At 44.2% G+C, this 23,896-nt stretch overlaps 1 protein-coding gene and 1 long non-coding RNA gene across 3 annotated transcripts in view; one reads left to right on the top strand and one right to left on the bottom strand.

The window, feature by feature from the left end:
• LOC306932850 overlaps positions 1 to 23,896 on the top strand; it is a 520,149-nt gene that overhangs the window by 91,155 nt on the left and 405,098 nt on the right. The gene's annotated exons all lie outside the window — the stretch shown is intronic.
• The window catches only part of sik3 (SIK family kinase 3), a gene marked incomplete at its 3' end in the record, with an annotated part of 75,435 nt that overhangs the window by 7,507 nt on the left and 44,032 nt on the right, over positions 1 to 23,896 (bottom strand). Inside the window, exons 14-21 of one of the 2 annotated variants that reach the window (XM_079514769.1) lie at positions 15,347 to 15,420; positions 10,243 to 10,431; positions 8,264 to 8,405; positions 7,246 to 7,368; positions 5,995 to 6,053; positions 4,917 to 5,020; positions 4,085 to 4,224; positions 2,760 to 2,866 (exon numbers count right to left, since the gene is read on the bottom strand). In XM_079514769.1, the coding sequence (XP_079370895.1) occupies positions 2,760 to 2,866; positions 4,085 to 4,224; positions 4,917 to 5,020; positions 5,995 to 6,053; positions 7,246 to 7,368; positions 8,264 to 8,405; positions 10,243 to 10,431; positions 15,347 to 15,420 (938 nt within the window). The remainder of the gene's footprint in view (positions 1 to 2,759; positions 2,867 to 4,084; positions 4,225 to 4,916; positions 5,021 to 5,994; positions 6,054 to 7,245; positions 7,369 to 8,263; positions 8,406 to 10,242; positions 10,432 to 15,346; positions 15,421 to 23,896) is intronic. The other variant, XM_079514770.1, reaches the window with a different exon arrangement.

Here is a 23,896-nt window from a genome sequence, read left to right as displayed (position 1 = left end):
ATGGTGACATCACTTCCTCTACATCACTAGGGGATGGTGACATCACTTCCTCTACATCACTAGGGGATGGTGACATCACTTCCTCTACATCACTAGGGTGATGGTGACATCACTTCCTCTACATCACTAGGGGATGGTGACATCACTTCCTCTACATCACTAGTGTGATGGTGACATCACTTCCTCTACATCACCAAGGACAGTCTAAGAAGGATAAGACGCGAAGACCGTACGGGCGACGCCATGTTGCTTTGGAAGGAAAGAAACATGCGCAGTTGAGACCAAGGAAGCTGAACGCGGAAGTGTTGGCTGCATATAGCCCATTGCGCATGTTTCTTTCCTTCCAAAGCAACATGGCGTCGCCCGTACGGTCTTCGCGTCTTATCCTTCTTAGACTGTCCTTGTACATCACTAGGGGATGGTGACATCACTTCCTCTACATCACTAGGGGATGGTGACATCACTTCCTCTACATCACTAGGGGATGGTGACATCACTTCCTCTACATCACTAGGGGATGGTGACATCACTTCCTCTACATCACTAGGGGATGGTGACATCACTTCCTCTACATCACTAGGGGATGGTGACATCACTTCCTCTACATCACTAGGGGATGGTGACATCACTTCCTCTACATCACTAGGGGATGGTGACATCACTTCCTCTACAGCACTAGGGGATGGTGACATCACTTCCTCTACAGCACTAGGGGATGGTGACATCACTTCCTCTACAGCACCAAGGACAGTCTAAGAAGGACGAGACGCGAAGACCGTAAAGGCGACGCCATGTTGCTCACGGAAGGAAAGAAACATGCGCAGTTGAGACCAGGAAGTTGGACATGACAAATCATAGATATGGCGCAAATGGCCCAGCAGATGGCGTGATGCCACTGACAGGAGATATGCTTGTACATATGTCACGTCCGACCAACATTACTGTCTGTGTGATGATCCATGCTGGGACTTACTTATCCATTTGCTGTTAAAACGTTAATATAAAAAGGTAAAATGCAATGACGTGACATGATATGCACAAGCATATCTCCTGTCAGTGGCATCACGACATCTGCTGGGCCATTTGCACCATATCTATGATTTGTCATGTCCAACTTCCTGGTCTCAACTCCGCATGTTTCTTTCCTTCCATGGAGCCCTTACGGTCTTCGCGTCTCGTCCTTCATAGGCCCAATCCCAATTGCCTCCCTCAAGCCCTGAGCCCTGAACCCTCATTGACTTTAGTGACGTCAGCTGTATAAGTGCTTGAGGGTGAGAGGCTGCAAGGGCTCCAAATTGTTGTGAAAGGAATGGGACAGATGAGTCCGCCATTCATGACACTTTGCATCACTTTGCATCACTTATAAAACCTGTCCTTATTCACAGCCAGTGCCTACATGCATGACATGTCTATTTATGTCATTTTATTATTAGTTTCATAAATACACTTTCCTGTGTGATAGGGGTTGTAATATTCATATATAATAATATTCATCATAAATTGCATTTCCATATTATTTTACTTTGCTCATTAGTCATTTCTCATCATGTTTCCCTTATTATTATTATTGTTATTAAATATATAGCCTATCCTTCCATTCCGTCTCCCTTTGAGAACAGTGAGAAAGCACTATTGTGTTTGTTGACATTCTAACCGCGGTACATAACTAATTTGCATACTTAAATGATTGACGTTCGGAGGATCCCCCTCATTCCCCTGGTAACGCTATGAACTGTGGGTAATTTCTTTGCCAAAGTCAGCTAAAGTCAGCATCGATGCTGACTTTGGCAAAGGGCGCATAAAGGGGCGGGGCTGAGCCCTCACTGACTTACCGATTTCAAATGGGACATCCCTCAAGCCCTCGCAGACTTCACATGAACGCGCAGCTAAATCAGTGAGGGCTCATTGAGTCAGCAAGGGAGTGGATTGGGATTGGGCCTTAGACTGTCCTTGTACAGCACTAGGGGATGGTGACATCACTTCCTTGTACGGGGATGGTGACATCACTTCCTCTACAGCACTAGGGGATGGTGACATCACTTCCTCTACAGCACTAGGGGATGGTGACATCACTTCCTCTACAGCACTAGGGGATGGTGACATCACTTCCTCTACAGCCATCTATCTGTCCTCCACTTACTTCCGACAGCTCTGCCAATCAGTGGACGCTCCGTTGATGATGTCATCACAGGGAGGTGGTTTTTTTTGTGGGGGGGGGGGCAGGAAGGAAGTAACGGAAAAACGCGAGGAAGTAACAGAAAATGATGCCTCGTTTTGGGGGAGTAATGGATGGCGGGGCTTTTCAGAGCGCATTCAATGTGTGTTAGGAGGGTCCAGCTGTTAGTGGGTCGCTTACCATCTACTTTCACCAGCAAAACTACTACTGTATGAAAATTAAAAGCAATGAGTTGAATATAAATCTAATATAATGATGTAATATATGCGTGTGGGCCGATATGATCGGTCATCATTTAAATATTGTGCATCTCTAATCTCTAATCTAAACATTGTTCTTGCATCTATATGTCATGTTTGATGTTTATCAAGACACTAGAAGTGATAAAACACAAAAAACAAACAAAAATCTAAAATGGGAACAAACAACAGTGTGTGTGTGTGCGCGCGCTGCAGTAAGGTAGGTGTGTGTGTGTGTGCGCGATGCAGTGTGCGTGTGCGCTGCTGTAAGGTGCATCGGAGGGTGGGCGTGGCATGCCATTGTGGGCGTGGCATGTCGTTTTGGGGGGCGTGTCCATCGTCACCTGTGCGTCTCGGCGTTGTCGGCGCTCAGCTGCTTGCCGAGCACGCGGTGTCCGCACGACAGGAAGGCCTGCACCCCCCGCTCCACCTCCTGCACCTGAATGGTCACCTGGAAATGACGGACACGGGAGGGAACCAATGAGAACGCCTGAAGAAATACATGTACGACGTGCTTCTCGAACTTGTTTCACTTCAAGGACCCCCAACCCCCGGCCCAAAATGAAGACATATTTGCCCCGCGGACCTCCCCCCATTTTAGACGGGAACCCCTTTTGGTGTTTATAGCATTATGTTATACTTTAGCTATTGAAAAATAGCAGATCTACAAGCTCTTATATAGATCTATATAGCTTGTAGATCTGCTATTTTTGAACATATTCTTTCACAGCGAACATCTTTTATACAAATCTTTGCTTCTGGGAAGTCCCTGGAACAACATATTTTGACATTGGGGTTCCGCGGTCAATTTCATATAATTCTGGGGGTCCTTGACATGAAATAGCCCGAGAATCACTGATTAAGGTTTTTTTCTGAAAACTGTCATAATTTAGAAGACATTTGTAGACTCGTCCTCAGGTCTAAATGGGTTGAAAGATATGCCGGGGTGCCACTAAAATGTTGAAGGCCCAACCTGCAGCCATTATCCTAGACTCAAAACTGCCCCACCCCGCCCTCTATATTTCTATAATGTTCACGTATTCCCTTTTCTTCTAACTGGCAGTGCTATAGAGCGTCGCAGTCCCGCCCCCTACCATGGACCAGGAAATGATTCTCCGTTCATTTTCCTCATAGACTTTTCAGAAAGTATTTATTTAAAGACGTTTACGCCGCGGACAAAGCCAACTCGAGTCGTGACAAATCATGACAACAAACACAAATTTTGGGGCCGAACAAATAATTAGAAAGAAGAAAAAAACGGCAGGTTACAACACTTTTTTTGTTGTTTTTCTTCTTTGTAATCATTTGTTTGGTCCAAAATATTGTTTGTGTTGTCATGAGTTGTCACGACTCGAGTTGGCGTTGTCTTTAAAGAAATACTTTTTCAAATGTCTATGGGAAAAATGCATTGGGATTCATTTCCTGGTCCATGGTAGGGGGCGGGACTGCGACGCTCTATTGAACAGACTGTAGAAAAGAATACCAGCACTCGCGTAGTATCCTGGAAGGATTTAAGCTTCATTTTGTTTCCCCCCAGCAGCAAACAACAGTGTGGACGTTTGGGCCCGAGAGCCTTCCTCAGCGTGAATATTCACGCTGAGGAAGGCTCTCGGGCCGAAACACTTGAAATGAATGAAAAAATCATTTTCGATTGGTTCTCTGAGGTCACCTCCTGCTGGCCCTGGGCAAATGGCACTCCGGCGCGTGCGGAACCCGCCTGCTGATTGGCCGTCATGGAGGCCCTGGGCGTCGGGGGGCTTCCGCTCTGGGCCTGGTAGAGAGACGGAGCGCCGTGCTGGTACGAGGCTCCTGCAAACCACAACATTAGCATAATTAATCCTTCATTCATTACATTTTAACTTATTGTTTAAAACCGCCACAATTCATGTCAACGGAGAACCATTTAATTATTCCAGGAAAACAGGACGTGTACAATCGGCTCCGTAAACGTGTCCCGCGAATGCTAAAAAAAGAAATGCAGCCTGAAAAAACAAAATCTGTTCCCGTAGACATCATAAATCTGTTCCCGTAGACATCATAAATCTGTTCCCGTAGACATCATAAATCTGTTCCCGTAGACATCATAAATCTGTTCCCGTAGACATCATAAATCTGTTCCCGTAGACATCATAAATCTGTTTCCGTAGACATCATAAATCTGTTCCCGTAGACATCATAAATCTGTTCCCGTAGACATCATAAATCTGTTCCCGTAGACATCATAAATCTGTTCCCGTAGACATCATAAATCTGTTCCCGTAGACATCATAAATCTGTTCCCGTAGACATCATAAATCTGTTCCCGATGGCATTATAAGCCAGGTGACTTTTCACAGACTTATTTCTTTTCCTGTCTGTAAGTGATACAGACGCGTGCAGAACAGAGTTATGAAACTTAATTAATATAAAAGATGTGAAAAGACAATCTCCAGGCAGTGGGTGAGTAAATTACCAAAGCAACAGCATTGCCAGCATTGCATTGTGGGAGTCGTAGTACTAACCGTGGCCCTGCATGGGCGGCGGGCTCTGGTTGGTTGGCTGTCTGCTGAAGAGGTGGTTGCTGGGATGCGTCGGGGGAGGGCTGGAGGGGGGCTGGATACGCAACCTGGAGGGGGGTACACACACACACACACGATGGTCAGTTTAAACAGCGCTGCATCCACGGGCGGCATTTACCTCACAGGGTTACTTTCGTCAACTAAAACTATGACGAAAAAATGTTTGCAGACCATCTTTTCTCACCGACAGAACACTAAACAAAAGCAAAATAAATACTAAAGCTACGATGACTAAAACTATGACTAAATGTGCAGACAATTTATGTTCCAATCATAAAAACTAGATTAAAATGTCAGGGAGGGGACTAGAGGAGAAGGGATCCAGTAGAACTAAATGTTAGGGAGGGACTAGTGGAGAAGAGATCCAGTAGAACAGGGTTCCCCAATTCATTTTCCTCAAGGGCCATATTTTGACTAGGGTACCAGGCTGGGGGCCGAGTCCGCACGCGCAAGGTAGAGGTCTTGCCCCCCCCAAAAAAAAATGTCGGGAACCCTGCAGTAGAACTAAATGTTAGGGAGGGACTAGATATTTCTAAACTTTCTAAACTAAAACGTTTAATTCAAAATACTAATGAGTGATTACAACTAAATACAGATTTGACAGTAGTGTTTACCACAGTGATTCCCAAAGTGGGGTCCGGGGACCCCTAGGGGTCCTTGAGGGACTTCCAGGGGGTCCCAAACTAAATGGTAATTAGGAACCAAATGGACCCTTATGGGTCTGTAACTCTGAGTTAAATTAACATAGATTTTACAATATGCCATTAAATGGGGATCGGTAGACAAATGCATGTAAAACTGGGCGTCCTTGAAATTAAAATGGTTGAGAATCACTGCTAGAGCCGTAAGAATCTTCTCATGGGGGGTCCCTGGCATCTCTTTTCAAATGGGGGTCCGCGGTAGTGTCAATTTGGGGGTCCTTGACGTGAAAAAGTTTGAGAACCTCCTTTACCACACATATTGAACGGTGTGCTTGTGTGTGCGTGCGTGTGCGTGCGTGTGTGTGCGTGTGTGCGCTCACCTCTGAAGCTGGTGGGTCAGGTGACTGGGCTGGCTCTCACCGTGACCTAGAGACAAGGCCTGACAGGAAACACACAACCACCAATGAGAACGCAGCACAGGAGAGCACACTTTATCTGATCAGCCAATGAGGACACACCACAGGGGAGCACACTTTATCTGATCAGCCAATGAGGACACACCACAGAGGAGCACACTGTATCTGATCAGCCAATGAGGACACAACACGGGGGAGCACACAAACACAAACTCACAAACCAGCACTCTAGCGCCATTATTATAAAATAAAAAAATCCCCGGTCAAATATGTGTTAAGTACTGTACTTAAGTACAATTTTGAGGTATTTTTTTTTACTATACAGAAAGAATAAAAAGGGGATACAATATTCCTTAATCAAATATTTATTTTACCATTTGAGACACAGGGCCAGGCAATGGCATATTTGTATGAAAAGTGCACTGTCTTGTCTGTCACATCACATGCAAAAGCAGAGAGGTTTGTGGCTACCAAGGTGGGGGGACTTTTTTTTTTTTAAAACAGCCCACATGTGCGTTCCTCGGCCGTGCGCACGCAGACATGCAGCATTGCACTCACAGAAAACCACCCAATGATAGAACCGCAGCATTTTCAGTTAATTGTTAACCTTTAAGTTTAACTGAATCATTTGTTAATGGCGATTAACGACTCATTGTTAACATCCCTAATTGTAATATCTGTCTGTTCATGTGATGTAGTACGAGGTTCACTCTGTACACCCATTTGTCCAGTAGAGGGTGCTACAACACATGATATAGTATGAAAGGCAATAAGCCAGTAGGCTCCACTGCTGGCCACTTATTAGTTAGGTACTAGTTAGTGTGTGTGTGTGTGTGTGTGTGTGTGTGTGTGTGTGTGTGTGTGCACCCACCTGGATGTGTTGGTGTGTGTGTGTGTGTGTGTGTGTGTGTGTGTGTGTGCGCGTGCGTGCACCCACCTGGATGTGCTGGTGTGTGTGTGTGTGAGTGCACCCACCTGGATGTGCTGGTGTGTGTGTGTGTGCGTTCACCCACCTGGATGTGCTGGTGTGTGTGTGTGCGCGACTGTGCGTGCACCCACCTGGATGTGCTGGTGTGTGTGTGTGTGTGTGCGTGCACCGACCTGGATGTGCTGGTGTGTGTGTGTGTGTGCACCCACCTAGATGTGCTGGTGTGTGTGTGTGTGTGCACCCACCTGGATGTGCTGGTGTGTGTGTGTGTGTGTGCGTGCGCCCACCTGGATGTGCTGGTGTGTGTGTCCGTGCTGCTCTTGCTGGTACAGAATGTGTTGGTGTTGGGTTTGTTCCAGGAGTCTCTCGTCCCGCGGAGCAGCGTACATCTTCTGGAGCTGCTCACACTCCTACGCACACGCATGTGCACACACACACACACACACACACACACACACACACACAGTCACACACACAAACAAATGTAAGGTCACGTGAGTGCATATTTCGGCCTTAGTGGTAACAACATATCGTTGCCGTCTGTCTCCATATTCAAAGTTGTTCGTCGTACATGGTCAAATAAAGCCGGACTTGAGCGTTACTACGGCGTCACGCAAAGGCGACTGGAAGTGCGGTCGTTCCAATGCGACATACTGAGGTGACCTCTGACCTTTCCACGAAAAGCTAGGGCCGGGGCGATAGGTATGGTGATGGATATCGTCGAGACGCTGCGACGTCTTTTCAGAGATATCGTACACATCGTGATACAGTTTGCAGTTCTATAGCTAAACGGATACATCTGTAGTAATGGAGGTTTCACAAGAAGTATTTTGGTCTAAATGGTCCGTTGGTCTTTTTGTCAGGTGAAACCTGACTAATGAAAGCTCATGAAATGTAGACCAAGGGTTCTCAACCGCATTTATTTTTTAGCAACTGAATGGCTGAAAAATGGAAATTAAGAGTTTACAAGTAGTAGTACATTTCCTTAATGATTCCTTAACGATATCTGGTTCTAGTGTTTATTGCTGATGTATTTTCTCTATTATTAACGTTATTGAAGCAGTCAATTTGTATTGGGGGTGGGGGAGGGGGGCCGGGCGTGGGTCGCGAGACATGGCCAAAGCATTTACGGGGGTGCCCAGCCAAACACCTTGAGAACCCCTGATGTAGACGACAAGATCGACACCTAGTCAGAGGGGCTGTTCTAACCTGTTTGAGCTGCCTGATGAGGCTGTTCTCACCTGTTTGAGCTGCCTGATGAGGCTGTTCTCACCTGTTTGAGCTGCCTGATGAGGCTGTTCTCACCTGTTTGAGCTGCCTGATGAGAGAGCTGTTCTCCAGGTGAGCCTTGAAGGCCTGGATGGTTTGAGCTCCGTCTGAGAAGCGCCGGACCGGAGAGAACCTCTCCATGGGGAGATGGAGGGTGTTGCAGTCCTTGTAACTGGACCTACGCACGCACACACACACGCAGCAGGGAAACGGGTGTGGCGCAAAGTGACGCGTGGTACATGCACACCAATAAGACACACACACGGACACACACACACACGCACGTTAAAGGAGCTCCTCTGTGTACATAATATTTTAAACGGACTCGATCTACAAGCTCAAGTCGCATTGCGACGGGCGGTGAGCTTGCAGATCAGCTATTTGCGAGACACGCGATGGAGTTGTACAATGTACATGTATCTATTATTTAAGGTTTCTGCCCGAAAGTATGTAAATAGGACTGTGAAATATGTAAATATGACTGTTACAGGACGTTACAAAATGTTTTCAAAACTTTTCAGCCGCAGACACAAATGTACACGAATACTGATTGTAACGACTTAAGCCATTGCAGACCTGTTGTAACCTATACAATGTAATAGAAATAGACCATATGCAGACCGCAGCCATCTTGCCAATTAAACTCATTCCCTGCCCAACAGCGCCATCTAGTGGTGGTTCAGACTGCCTCGGTTTTTAGCCTGCACGGCCCCTTTGAGAAGCGAGACCGACGAAATTGACGCACTTCCGGGAACACAGAATCATGCCCGTGGCACAGGGCACAAACTTGGAAACAGTCCCGCACGGTCGTGATAATTGTTTTATCGACCTTCGAAAACATGGATGTTTTGTATGATCACCTAAATCTGAGCTCAATAAGGGCCTTTCTCGGCCCCACCCTTCTCCCATTGTTTATATTGTGTTTAGTTTACAAGATGGCCGCAGCACCAGGAGGGGGTGGGGCGGAGGTGAGCGGGTGGGGTATATACATATGCCCTTACTGGGCTGCATTCAAGACACTTGCCTTGTGTCTGACACCTGACTTGTGTCTGAACACAGCTTTGATGGATGTGTTCTGCCCCCCCCCTCCCCCCATCAAACAAAATGTTTGGTCAAACCATATGGGCTTCCATTGGAAAGGCATTGGAGCAGCCACCCGCTCACCTCCGCCCCACCCCCTCCTGGTGCTGCGGCCATCTTGGAAACTAAACACAATAAAAACAATGGGAGAAGGGTGGGGCCGAGCAAGGCCCTTATTCCAATACAAAGCGTTTTTTTTTGGGATATGCGATAGCCGGGGACCAGTGCATGGACAATAACCGATGATGTCACGAACGCGGAAGGGACCCGTTGCCTGGCGGCGATCACAACAAGAGCCGGTAAAAATTAATAATTTAACACTATAAACCCTTATCTCGCCCAAGGCTTAGGAAGAAAAACTGTTAAGTTAATGGCAAGGTTCGTAACAAGCCGCAACTTCCCATTGACAGCCCATTCATCCAAACAGAAACGTCCTATCCGATTGGGTTAAACAACGTCAAACTCACCAACATTGCATCTGTACGAAAAGCTTGAATTATCCTCTCTCTTTTTTTTTAATAAAGTATATTTATTGGTTTTAACAAAATTAAGGACAATAAACACAGACATTACACAACAGGAACATAATAACAAACCAGAAAAGAAAAGAAAAGAAAGAAAAACAGCTCAGGCAGAATTATCCTCTTTCTATCTGCAATGTGTTTGTTTCATAAAAATCCACCGTAGACATGTTATGAGCTACTTCCTGTCAATACATTTCTTGCAGGTGATTTTTTTTCCGAAGTGCTGGAGTTTGGAAGCGCTTGTTGAACATCACTCAACGGCCCCGCATGCCACCCGTTTTGAATTTTGAGGCAGCAGGACGTTACTTCACTGAAAACGAGTGCTTCCAAACTCATACCATGTCTACGGTGGATGTGTGTGTGTGTGTGTGTGTGCGTGTGTGTGTGTGTGTGGCGTGCCTCCCTCCTCACCGGGTGGTGGTGTGTGTGTCGGGTCCCCAGCAGACCCCCCCGCCGCCCCCCCTCTGGCGGGAGGGGCCGCCGGGGCCCTGCTGGCCGCCCCCCCGCTGCTGGGACTCCGCCCCCTGGGGCTCTGTGGCGTGCTGCGGCGTGCACGTGAGCGCGTGCGTGGTGTGGCGTTTGGAGCGGTTCGCCAGGTACCTGGTACCGCGGGGAGGTGGGGGAGGGGGAGGGGTGATGGTGGGTGTGGTGGGGGGGTGGAGACAGGAAGCAGTGCCGGTCAGCTGTCTCTCTTTCCTCATTGGCTAGCAGAGTGAGGGTGGGCGGGGTTACAGTACATCTAAGTCTGACGTCAAACGCCGGTCTTTAAAGCCCCCCTTTTCTCTGAATCAGATTGAGCTGGATTGAACAACGCGCCACTGTTAGCGGCTCAATGCTAAGTCTCGGTTACCGCGCAGTTAAAATATCAATGCGTTAAGAAGACTCTTAAATAGACGATTTTCGCTAACTATTTTCGGGGGACCGGAAACGGTATTGTTCTCCAAGTAAAATAGAAAGAGAGTCTATGGTGGCGGTAAGCCAACAGCGCCACACTTTTAATGGCGGGCAATGACTTAACCGGCCACACACACACGCATTGCAACTTTTCAGGAATCGATGTCATTGGTGGGCGGGTTTCTGAATTGCCCACAGCCCTCCTATTACATTAGTGAGGACCAATTAATAGGTTAAAAGTGGTCCTTTAAGGAATCAGACTGTGAAGAGGTAATCGTTAAGAAACTCTAGTCACGAAAATGTTTTTTACCAGAAAAGCAGAGTCTATAATCGACATGCAAGCAAGTCCAGTAGTCCTCTAGTCCTGTAGTCCAGCTGGTTCTCATTGGCTGATGCTTGTGCGCAGCGCAAACAAACGACTCGGAACACAATAGTTCCGCATTAGAGAATTTTGGTTCCTACCTAAAAATACTGCGCTGAAACTGACAGAGGCAGTTATAACGGACCCCCGCAGATAATAATAATGCAGCTGGTAATTACTTGATTTAATCAATTTGGGCTTGTTTTTTATTATCACGCAATATAATATCTGTGTTCTTTACTCATATGGTTATGAAACAGACGGTGAAATTAGGCCTATTTTATCCAAATAATACAAAAATAAAGGCCACGTACAAATTCCTATCTTTTTTTTTTTTTTTCTTTTTTTTTTTTAAGATTTTTGCGGCTTACGCCTTTTATTGGTTTTTGAAGGGACAGACAGTAGGCTGACAGGAAACGGGAGAGAGATGGGGGAAGACATGCAGTAAAGGCCGTGTCGGGCTCGGGAGTCGAACCCGCGGCACACTGCGACTGGATTACCAGTCGGGTGCCCAGACGGTTACGCCACCGCCTGGGCCCAAATTCCTATCTTTAACGTTAAAGGAAATGTAACTATATAACATGACCTAATATGAATAAATGTCAAACGGTACAGAGCCAAATCCCTGATAGAATTTCTGGTGTCATTTGATTTTATACATTTTTTGTAACAAAGTTCTCATGATTGAAATGCGGCTTTGAACAGGAACAACACTCGGGCGACTCCGGGGCGCGCGGCGTGGGTTTGACGTCAGTAGGTGGGATAAGCCCCGCCCCTGCCCCCACCCATTCCCCACTTCAGCCAATGAGTGTTTTCATGTCATATATATATATCATCTCACACCAGCCAATCAGATGGAAGCCAAGAAGAGTCACACAATGACAGCTTATTATGGGATGTATCCCAGAGTCCCACCCCCAAGCTTTCAAACAATTTTGTTTTGCGGATCGGAAAATCGACAGCAAACCATCGACTTGTTTTTGGCCGTCATTAATTTTAGTTTGTTTTGCAAAGCTACAGAGTTAGCAAAGCCCCTGCGACAAAGAGAGAGGTGGGGCAGTGTTAATTTTGCCGACTAAAATACTAAGATTGATATTTAGTCCGCCAAGTCTAAACCATTTCAGATGACTAAACATGGCTGAAACTAAATGGTGTGATCAAAAGACTAAAGGGCCTTTCAAACGTGAAGCGATATAACGCGCCTATAGTTCATTTTCAATGAGACCTGCATTTTTGCGCGGAGCACTGTGACAACGTGCGACAATGCAAGCGTATTTACGTGAGCGCGGTCCCGTGAATTTGTTTGCGTGCGTGCTCGTTTCGTGCACACGCCCGCGACTCACCAGACCTGGATACTGTTTAGCTTTTTTTTTTTACACTTGCGTTGTCGCGCCACCTCTTGAGAAGACCTGTAGCAGACCTCTCGTTGATCCAGGCAACGTGTGCGTTCCTCGCTTCCTGTTTGAAATGCCCTTAAAACTAAATAAGACTTTACTGTGAAAATTAACACTAAGACTAAGTCCAAAATATGTTTAGTCGACTGAGACTAGACTAAACCATTTCAGATGACTAAATAGTAAGGGTGTAATGATATGGTAACTGTATCGAAATATCAATTTTAATTTAAAAAAGTATGTAAACAGCAAATATCGCATCGTTTGACTGTGTATCGTATCGTTTTGCAATGGAAATAATCAATGTAATCAATACCAAGTACTTGTGCATTGCATTTAGCAATTTTAAGAAGACAAAGGAAAAAAGATTAGTTTAATTACCTTTCCATTCCATATCGCTACACTTGGTCTATGGATAAATGTGTGTATTCTCTGTGTTCATGTCAAGGCGTGGGTTTGTTCAAATACAATGTCCATCTATTTGCCAGAGAATCACTGTGTTTACTCATTTATATCCATAATAATACATCTTTCCTTTAAAAAAAAACCTGCACTATCCTCAAGTTTCACACATTTAATGCATTTGCTAAATAGTTACTGCATCGATTTCAAATCATTGAATCGTATCGTATCGCCATAATGAACCAACATCGTTCATGTATCGTATCGTCAACCGTGTATCGCATCGCTGTTAAAATGTATCGTCACACCCCTACTAATTAGTACCACAACGAGAGAGAAAGCGATCGATGTAAGCGAGTGGGAGAGGTGCAGGCGTGGCTGTGAGGGCGTTGTTCGATTCAGATCGGGAGGTGGGGGGAAAAGCATGATGGGGGATGAGGAGGAGGAAGGGAAGGAAGGGGTGAGGAGGGGGGGATTCAGTACCCCCCCCCACCACACCCCCAGAAGGGAGGCAGAAAGCAGAAGCTCCGAGCCTAGAGCCAACACACACCAAGGACAGTCTAAGAAGGATGAGACGCGAAGACCGTACGGGCGACGCCATGTTGCTTTGGAAGGAAAGAAACATGCGCAATGGGCTATATGCAGCCAACACTTCCGCGTTCAGCTTCCTTGGTCTCAACTGCGCATGTTTCTTTCCTTCCAAAGCAACATGGCGTCGCCCGTACGGTCTTCGCGTCTCATCCTTCTTAGACTGTCCTTGACACACACCCAGCTACACACACACACAGGGCAAAGGTCACCAGCAGCACCAGCAGCAGCAGCAGCAGCAGCAGCACACCACACTCCCAGATACACCCCCCACTGAGCAATACTCGACCATTATACGTCTGTTTAAAAGCGGCTTAAAACTGGTGTAAAAGTGAACTTTTTTTTGGGAGATAAATAATACCACAGACGAAAAACAGTCTAAGTCCAAATTTCAGACTGACCCCTCCACGAAAAGGCCTCGTTGTCCTGAACCCTTATCTATCATTTATATATTATGGATCAATAGTGTGGGACTTAGACTGTTATTCGTCTGTGGTACTTAATGGAGCCTGTATGTAAAGATCCCATAGCTGGAAGGGACGGAGGCGTTGCATAGCAACCGGAGCAATGCTAAAAGGTAAATTGACGGTCGCCACTTTTATATAGGATGTATGCAGGATATATATATATATATATATATATATATATATATATATATATATATATATATATAGCTATAACACTAAGCCTAAAAGGTTCACTTTTACACAGTTTAATATGGCGGTTTTAGACGGCCATTAAGACCTATTTCAGAGGTGTAACAGGCCAGAGTACTGCTCAGCAGGTCAGCAGGTCCCCAGCAGCAGCAGCACAATCCCAGGTCAGCGCTTCTGGATGTTATCACACGCTTTGATCTCCATCATCAGCCCTTATTATGAAGACCATTCAATGCCGCCAGAAATGGCCATTTTCCTACACGAGTGGTTCCCAAACCACGAGTGTACAAATGGAACCAAATGGGACCCCCTGGGTTCCATTTGTACACTCTCAGAGTTACAGGACCCCTGGAAGTCCCTCAAGGACCCCCTGGGGGTCCCCGGACCCCACTTTGGGAACCACTGTCCTCCATATTGACGTTTGTGGTCAGCCGTTGTCCGTGCTGGCGTCCATGGCATGGTCTCCATAAGGAGCATAATGTTGGTTATTAATTATGGGCTGATGATAACATCCAAAGTGGGTTGCCCAGCAACCCCACACAGATCACCAGCAGATACTCAGAGGACATTCCCATAGAAAATGCATTGAAGCTGCCCCCCCCCCCCCGAACCCCCCCCCCTCCCCTGCAGTCTGTCGTCTGAACTAAAGATGCCTGGGAAAAAAAGAACCCTGAGCGTGTCTGAGAATTTCCGAGACTCAAAACTGGTTATCCAAGTCAGTGGTGGTCCCTTTAACACATTTGAGTGACATCTGGTGGACAAAAGTGGTGTTTTCTTTCCTGAAAAACCTATGTTCCTATATCAGTGGTGCTCAACCTTTTCCATGTCAAGGACCACCACAATTATATGTAATTGGCCGCCGACCCCCATCTGAAAATATGTTGTTCTCAGAAGCAAAGATTTCAGTTAAAAACGTTCGCTCTGAAAGAATATATATTCAACGATTTGAGCCACATTTAAAAAAATAGCAGATCTACAAGCTCGTAGCGCAGCACTCGGTGCCACGCTAAGAGCTTGTAGATCTGCTATTTTTCAATAGCTTAAGTATAAAACCAAAAGGGGTTCCCGTCCTGAATGGTTTAGACCAGCGGTTCTCAACCTGCAGGTCGGGGACCAGATGGGCGTCGGTTCCAAAGCATCAAGATCAGACGACAGAGCCCAGCCCAAACTAACCCCCCCCCCCCCCCCCCCCACCCCCTCGCCCGGTTGCCGTGGGTTACCTCTGGACCGCCTCCTGGTCCGGCTCGCCGTCGGACCCCTCCTCATCCACGGGAGCTACGGCCGGGATGGGATGCTGAGAGAGAGAGAGAGAGAGAGAGAGAGATTTGAGAATTTAAGCCACGGTCCCACGGACCACCATTTGATGACATTTAGCCTCTCAGACCCAAAATGAAAGAATATTTTGTTATCGTTGGATAAGATTTTGTCCACAATCCCATGCTATATTGATGTTGGTCCCATTAGGAGCGATAACAGGCAAAAACGTTGATCAAAAATAACTATTCTTCTACATTCTATGTGTGTAGACGTCTTGTAAATTAAAAAAGGTACCGTAAATCCTCAAATACATTCATTCCTTCAATAAAAAGCCGCCCCCCTATTAATTACCGGGGGTGGCGTTGAATTTAGCAAATAAAAAGCCTCCTTTTATTAGCCGGTTATTTTTTTTAGCTTTATTTAGTTTTTTTCAAGTGGCCGTATCCGTTACCTTCCTGCTCTTCCCGGCTGTCTGTCACGTCAGTGTCCAGGTGGTGGCGCTGCTCGTGGACAACAACAACAACAAACTAACAGACTAACTTCGGGAGAGAACACCACTAAGAACTTCTCATGGCTACGGACAATAAAACTAACTAGCGCAGCAGTCTATAACTGCGGAGGAGGGAGGATACAAAACCAAGCAAATTAAATCTACCCCACAGCCTACTACGATGAGTGAGTGTTTGTGACACGATGCACTGCGCCTGCAGATCTGCCCTTTATGCAACGAACGTACTGTACGTTCTATAAACGATATATTAGCCAGGAGAATTGGGGGCTGCAGCAGCCCCGATTCTCCTGGCGGATCCATCATTTACAGAACGAACGCTAAGCTTAGCTTGTTGCTAACGCCTCTCTCTCTCTCTCTCATTGTGTATGTACCCCGATGAAGTTACAAGAGTTAGATGATGATCACTGCAGTGTGGCACTGTTCATATAAACTGCTTTGATATTATAGGAAATAGCCTGCCATACTGTATATTTTATTTTATTATTTGCTTCTGAACTTCTGAGTCATTAGCCTAACTGTAGATACAGATATTTGAATGTGCCACAGTATTGTGGTAGTATGTCTCAGTTGACGTTATATATTTGTGACCAGATTTGACTGAGGGACTGCCATTGGATTTTTGTTTTCACGTCATATAAAAGCAGGGAATCATAGCTTCAAATTGACATTGGTTGTTAAAGTTAAATTGATGTGTTGATGTTATTAAAGTATTTACCATAGGCGATGTATAAAAAAAGTTTAAATGACCATTGAGCACCTGCAACTGCACTGTTTAATATTTCACGAGGAATTCAATACATACAATACATGAGTCCAGTACATTTTACTGGGTTCTAACTGACACAAAATGTGACTTATTCATTATAATCGGTTTGAAAAGTGGTTTTTACTACTAGTAGTTTTTACAAATGTAAAATTAATCTAGCAAGAAAGACTAGGCAAGGATGTCCTTTATCCGGAGCTCTGTACGCGCTTGTAGCCGAATCCTTCGCCCAAACAATTCGGTTAAATCCTAATATTAAAGGCATACATGCTGGCAACATGGAACACAAGATCTCGATATATGCCGATGATACCTTGCTATTCATATCTAATTTAGACCAATCAATTCCTGATTTAATGTCAGTAATAAATTAGTATGGCTTACTTTCCGGCAATAAAATGTACTTATATCTACTCTCTGTCCACTCAGATAGATGATGAAAAACCTTAACACCTTATCTCCCTTTAAATAGACACAATGATTTATTTTTTTAGTTTTTATTTCTCCCATACTGGACAATCTATATACTTGTAATTACACAAATCAAGTACAAAATCTGAAAGAAGATATGGATTTATGGACCAACATACACTTATAGGTCGAATTAATGTAGTTAAAATGAACTTGTTGCCAAGACTAAATTATCTATTTCAGTCATTGCCCTGTCCAATTCCACCCTTATTCTTTACTAATTTAAATACCAATATCTCTAGATTTCTCTGGAACCATAAAAAAGTACGAATCTCTCTGGCCACATTGTGCAAACCTTATAACGAAGGCGGTCTAGCTCTCCCACATTTCGAATTATATTATTGGTCTGCTCAAATTAAACGAATGACTGAATGGTTCCAGGATTCGGATGACTCCCTGTGGAAAACAATAGAATCCCATCTCAGTCACCCAATTCACACTTAAATCTCTCCCTTTCATAAATAAGAGTTTGTCAGGGCTCAACAAATCCTTCGTCGTTAACGGCATTTTATCAATGTGGCCAAAGTGTAAGAAATATTGTAAAATTCAAAAGAGTACATCTGTCCTTTCACCTGTTTCTCATAACCCGGACTTACCGGCAAGTCTAAGTAAGATTGGTTTGCAAAGGTGGACTAACAAAGGTGTTAACAACTTAGGTTGTCTACTTAATAGTACAAACATAAAGTCCTTTTCAGAGGTGAAGGAGGAATTTGGCCTGTCTTCCACAAACTTATTCCAGTACTTACAATTAAGACACTTTTTACAATCATTGATTAAGAAAAACATTTTTAGGTCTCACATAGACGAGATAGAACAGTGCATCATCAGCACCCAATCTATGTCAAAATTCACTTCAAAGATTTACAAAACTCTTAATGGTTTCCAGCCTCTGAAAAGGATATGGGAAAAAATATTTAAATGTTGTTATTGATCAAGAAACATGGACAACAATATGTGCAAAAGTAAACCTATCTTCACTTACTCCTAGAATCCTGGAACATAATTGCAAGTTCATTTTCAAAACATATTTAACCCCTGTTTGTCTAAACAAAATGTCCAGGGAGCACTCTCCCCAAACTAACGTTGGGTACCTACCCACATATGTTCTGGTTTTGCCCAAATATTAAACCATTTTGGCAAAAAATTCACGATCAAATGGAAAAAATCCTTATGGCAAAATTGAGGAAAATCCCCTCTGTTATATCTCTTGAGGGCAGACCCAAATGTAAATATGAGCTCTGCTCATAGGAAACTATTTGATTTATTTAGATTCTTGGCAAAGAAATGTATTTAAATTTTATGGAAGACAGATGAGCTACCTTCAGAACATATGTGGACGGCCCAAATAATGTCACTATTACCCCTGGAGAGACTTAAATATGAAACACAAAATGAGGCAGATGTATTCGTAGAGGTATGGACCCCCTTTTTGGATTATATCGAAGAGAGCAGTTGATTCTGACCGTTTCATGATTCATACCCTGTTTGTGTAGGACGGAACCCACCTTCACTTGCACACATACCACTTGGAAATTACTATTACTATTTTTTTCTCTTGTAATTTTTTATTTTCTTCGTTTTCATTGTTGTTGTTTTTATACATTATTGTTAGTATTTTACATGTACACTGTCTTGTATGTAAATTAGAGTTCTCAAATTCTGCCCGAACCCGAGGGTACCCGACCCGACCCGACGGGTTCGGGCCGAGCCGGGCTGAAATATATGCTAATTGGTAGGGCCGGGTCGGGCTCTCGGGTTGGCGCTGCTAAAGGGGATTTTTTTTTTTTTTTTTTCAATAAAAATGATTCTGTTCTGTCAATCTGTCTTTGTGTATTTATTTATTAATAATGAACAGCAGTGCTGTCAGTGTGTTGTGTTGCTCCGCTGACAGTGACTGGATTGGGAATTTGGGATGTAAAACTTTTGGAGAGAGAGAGAGAACAGCACGCGTTGCGCTGCTCGCGCAGCATAAAGTCTGTCAGACTGAGTGAGGCTGAGGGGCGCCTGATTTATACTTCATTGCAATCTGGTGTTGCGCACAAAATAGACATTCAATCTACAAACCCACTGAAGTCCACAATGCACCATGAGCTAACGCTTTTTTAACTTGTAGATCGTTTTTTTTAAAGGGCCATAAATCACACAGTGCGCAGAGAGGATGATGGGGGGTAAGTGTTTTTATAGGTGTTATAGCCTTCCCTTTGTTAGAAGAAAGAAAACAATAGCCTGAATTTACATGACTAAAGGTGTTACACTTACAGCCGCGGCACGGCGGTGCTCAGCAGCACGCAGCAGAGCAGACGCACGGATTCAAGGCAGACAGATAAAGCATTGATTGATTGACTGAATACTTTATTAGCAGTTTACATACAAGCGCAAGACAGTAGGCTACAGTTCAAAATACAAGGTCTGCTTGAGCTTGCCTTGTTCTCATACTAGAATATGATTTGTTTTGTACTACTGCTACTACTGCACGTCTGCACAGCGCAAGTGCATGCATGGTCAGTGGCGTCTGTCGCTCACCGAACATAGCAGGTCTGCGACTGCAGTAGAACATGTTTTGGGTTTGTAACTTTGTTTAACTTTGTAGACTAGAAAAGATCTCTGCTCTGCTGATAAAATATAAATTACACGAGCAGCGGCAGCGCCGTCAGGGAGAGAGAGAGAGAGAGAGAGAGAGAATGAGAGCTACAAAGGGGATTTAACATTCTAGTGCTAAATACCTATTTCGTAGGCCTACTATAACCTATTTCGCGCAGAAGAGAACTTACTAAGTTAACATTATGTTTTCAACAACTGAACATGAGATTGTGATGTTTCCATTTAGAAAACTATTATAATGTCCGTTGACTCCATTCTCTCTCTCACTCGCGAGTCGCAACATGGCGCTGCCTGCGCAGTGCGCACACTAACAATCTTTTTTTTTTTTTTTTTCCTCTCGGGTTTTGTCGGGTTTTCGGGCCTAAAATGATGAGAACTGTTCGGGCCGAGCCGGGCCTCGGGCTGGCCCAGTCGGGCCCAGTTAGAGCCGGGCTTTAATTTTCAGGCCCGTTGAGAACTCTAATGTAAATCTGTTGTTGTTCTTGTCTCTATGTCAGAAAAGAGGAAACTCAAAAGAAATGATAAAAAAATCAATTTAAAAAAGCCCACTGTCGAGGTGCCAACTTGCGCACAAGTAGGCCATGCATGGCCTACTTGTGCGCAAGCAGAGCGCGCAGGTACTGCTACTAACTAATGTCTATTAAACTGCTGTTCTAAATCCTTTAGACCCGTTATTGACCGTATACCAACCCTGAAACGTACCTTAGTTACGCCCCCATCAACAGCCAATAAGGGACCACCATTCTTACACACACACACACACACACACACACACACACACACACACACACACACACACACACACACACACACACACACACACACACACACACACACACACACACACACACACACACACACACACACACACACACACACACACACACACACACACACACACACACACACACACACACACACACACACACACACACACACACACACACACACAGGGCCAAGTAACTAGTTTTCCAGGGCTCAGTACTAGTAACAAGTAACTAATTTTCCAGGGCTCAGTACTAGTAACAAGTAACTAGTTTTCCAGGGCCAAGTAACTAGTTTTCCAGGGCTCAGTACTAGTAACAAGTAACTAGTTTTCCAGGGCTAAGTACTAGTAACAAGTAACTAGTTTTCCAGGGCTAAGTACTAGTAACAAGTAACTAGTTTTCCAGGGCTAAGTACTAGTAACAAGTAACTAGTTTTCCAGGGCCAAGTAACTAGTTTTCCAGGGCTAAGTACTAGTAACAAGTAACTAGTTTTCCAGGGCTAAGTACTAGTAACAAGTAACTAGTTTTCCAGGGCCAAGTAACTAGTTTTCCAGGGCTAAGTACTAGTAACAAGTAACTAGTTTTCCAGGGCTAAGTAACTAGTTTTCCAGGGCCAAGTAACTAGTTTTCCAGGGCTAAGTAACTAGTTTTCCAGGACCAAGTAACTAGTTTTCCAGGGCTAAGTAACTATTTTTCCAGGGCTAAGTAACTAGTTTTCCAGGGCTAAGTAACTAGTTTTCCAGGGCCAAGTAACTAGTTTTCCAGGGCTAAGTAACTAGTTTTCCAGGACCAAGTAACTAGTTTTCCAGGGCCAAGTAACTAGTTTTCCAGGGCTAAGTACTAGTAACAAGTTACTAGTTTTCCAGGGCCAAGTAACTAGTTTTCCAGGGCCAAGTAACTAGTTTTCCAGGGCTAAGTAACTAGTTTTCCAGGACCAAGTAACTAGTTTTCCAGGGCTAAGTAACTATTTTTCCAGGGCCAAGTACTAGTAACAAGTAACTAGTTTTCCAGGGCTAAGTAACTAGTTTTCCAGGGCTCAGTACTAGTAACAAGTAACTAGTTTTCCAGGGCTAAGTAACTATTTTTCCAGGGCTCAGTACTAGTAACAAGTAACTAGTTTTCCAGGGCTAAGTAACTAGTTTTCCAGGGCTCAGTACTAGTAACAAGTAACTCGTTTTCCAGGACCAAGTAACTAGTTTTCCAGGGCTAAGTAACTAGTTTTCCAGGGCTCAGTACTAGTAACAAGTAACTAGTTTTCCAGGGCTAAGTAACTATTTTTCCAGGGCTCAGTACTAGTAACAAGTAACTAGTTTTCCAGGGCTAAGTAACTATTTTTCCAGGGCTCAGTACTAGTAACAAGTAACTAGTTTTCCAGGGCTAAGTAACTATTTTTCCAGGGCTCAGTACTAGTAACAAGTAACTAGTTTTCCAGGGCTAAGTAACTAGTTTTCCAGGGCTCAGTACTAGTAACAAGTAACTAGTTTTCCAGGGCTAAGTAACTAGTTTTCCAGGGCTCAGTACTAGTAACAAGTAACTAGTTTTCCAGGGCTAAGTAACTAGTTTTCCAGGGCTCAGTACTAGTAACAAGTAACTAGTTTTCCAGGGCTAAGTAACTATTTTTCCAGGGCTCAGTACTAGTAACAAGTAACTAGTTTTCCAGGGCTAAGTAACTATTTTTCCAGGGCTCAGTACTAGTAACAAGTAACTAGTTTTCCAGGGCTAAGTAACTATTTTTCCAGGGCTCAGTACTAGTAACAAGTAACTAGTTTTCCAGGGCTAAGTAACTAGTTTTCCAGGGCTCAGTACTAGTAACAAGTAACTAGTTTTCCAGGACCAAGTAACTAGTTTTCCAGGGCTAAGTAACTATTTTTCCAGGGCCAAGTACTAGTAACAAGTAACTAGTTTTCCAGGGCTAAGTAACTATTTTTCCAGGGCCAAGTACTAGTAACAAGTAACTAGTTTTCCAGGGCTAAGTAACTATTTTTCCAGGGCCAAGTACTAGTAACAAGTAACTCGTTTTCCAGGGCTCAGTACTAGTAACAAGTAACTAGTTTTCCAGGGCTAAGTAACTCGTTTTCCAGGGCCAAGTACTAGTAACAAGTAACTAGTTTTCCAGGGCTAAGTACTAGTAACAAGTAACTAGTTTTCCAGGGCTAAGTACTAGTAACAAGTAACTAGTTTTCCAGGGCTAAGTAACTAGTTTTCCAGGGCTCAGTACTAGTAACAAGTAACTAGTTTTCCAGGGCTAAGTAACTAGTTTTCCAGGGCCAAGTAACTAGTTTTCCAGGGCTAAGTAACTAGTTTTCCAGGGCTCAGTACTAGTAACAAGTAACTAGTTTTCCAGGGCTAAGTAACTATTTTTCCAGGGCCAAGTACTAGTAACAAGTAACTAGTTTTCCAGGGCCAAGTACTAGTAACAAGTAACTAGTTTTCCAGGGCTAAGTAACTAGTTTTCCAGGGCTCAGTACTAGTAACAAGTAACTCGTTTTCCAGGGCTAAGTAACTAGTTTTCCAGGGCTAAGTAACTAGTTTTCCAGGGCTCAGTACTAGTAACAAGTAACTAGTTTTCCAGGGCTAAGTAACTATTTTTCCAGGGCCAAGTACTAGTAACAAGTAACTAGTTTTCCAGGGCTAAGTAACTATTTTTCCAGGGCCAAGTACTAGTAACAAGTAACTAGTTTTCCAGGGCTAAGTAACTAGTTTTCCAGGGCTCAGTACTAGTAACAAGTAACTAGTTTTCCAGGGCTAAGTAACTATTTTTCCAGGGCCAAGTACTAGTAACAAGTAACTAGTTTTCCAGGGCTAAGTAACTATTTTTCCAGGGCCAAGTACTAGTAACAAGTAACTAGTTTTCCAGGGCTAAGTAACTAGTTTTCCAGGGCTCAGTACTAGTAACAAGTAACTAGTTTTCCAGGGCTAAGTAACTATTTCTCCAGGGCCAAGTACTAGTAACAAGTAACTAGTTTTCCAGGGCCAAGTACTAGTAACTAGTTTTCCAGGGCTAAGTAACTATTTCTCCAGGGCCAAGTACTAGTAACAAGTAACTAGTTTTCCAGGGCCAAGTACTAGTAACAAGTAACTAGTTTTCCAGGGCCAAGTAACTAGTTTTCCAGGGCTAAGTAACTATTTTTCCAGGGCCAAGTACTAGTAACAAGTAACTAGTTTTCCAGGGCTAAGTAACTATTTTTCCAGGGCCAAGTACTAGTAACAAGTAACTAGTTTTCCAGGGCTAAGTAACTATTTTTCCAGGGCCAAGTACTAGTAACAAGTAACTCGTTTTCCAGAGCTCAGTACTAGTAACAAGTAACTAGTTTTCCAGAGCTCAGTACTAGTAACAAGTAACTAGTTTTCCAGGGCTCAGTACTAGTAACAAGTAACTAGTTTTCCAGGGCCAAGTAAC

The sequence above is a fragment of the Electrona antarctica genome (genome assembly GCF_951216825.1).
Source record: "Electrona antarctica genome assembly, chromosome: 11".
Classification (NCBI taxonomy): Eukaryota; Metazoa; Chordata; class Actinopteri; order Myctophiformes; family Myctophidae; genus Electrona; species Electrona antarctica.
The sequence above is the reverse complement of the archived record's forward strand: the minus strand, read 5'-3'. Positions and strand labels throughout refer to the sequence as shown.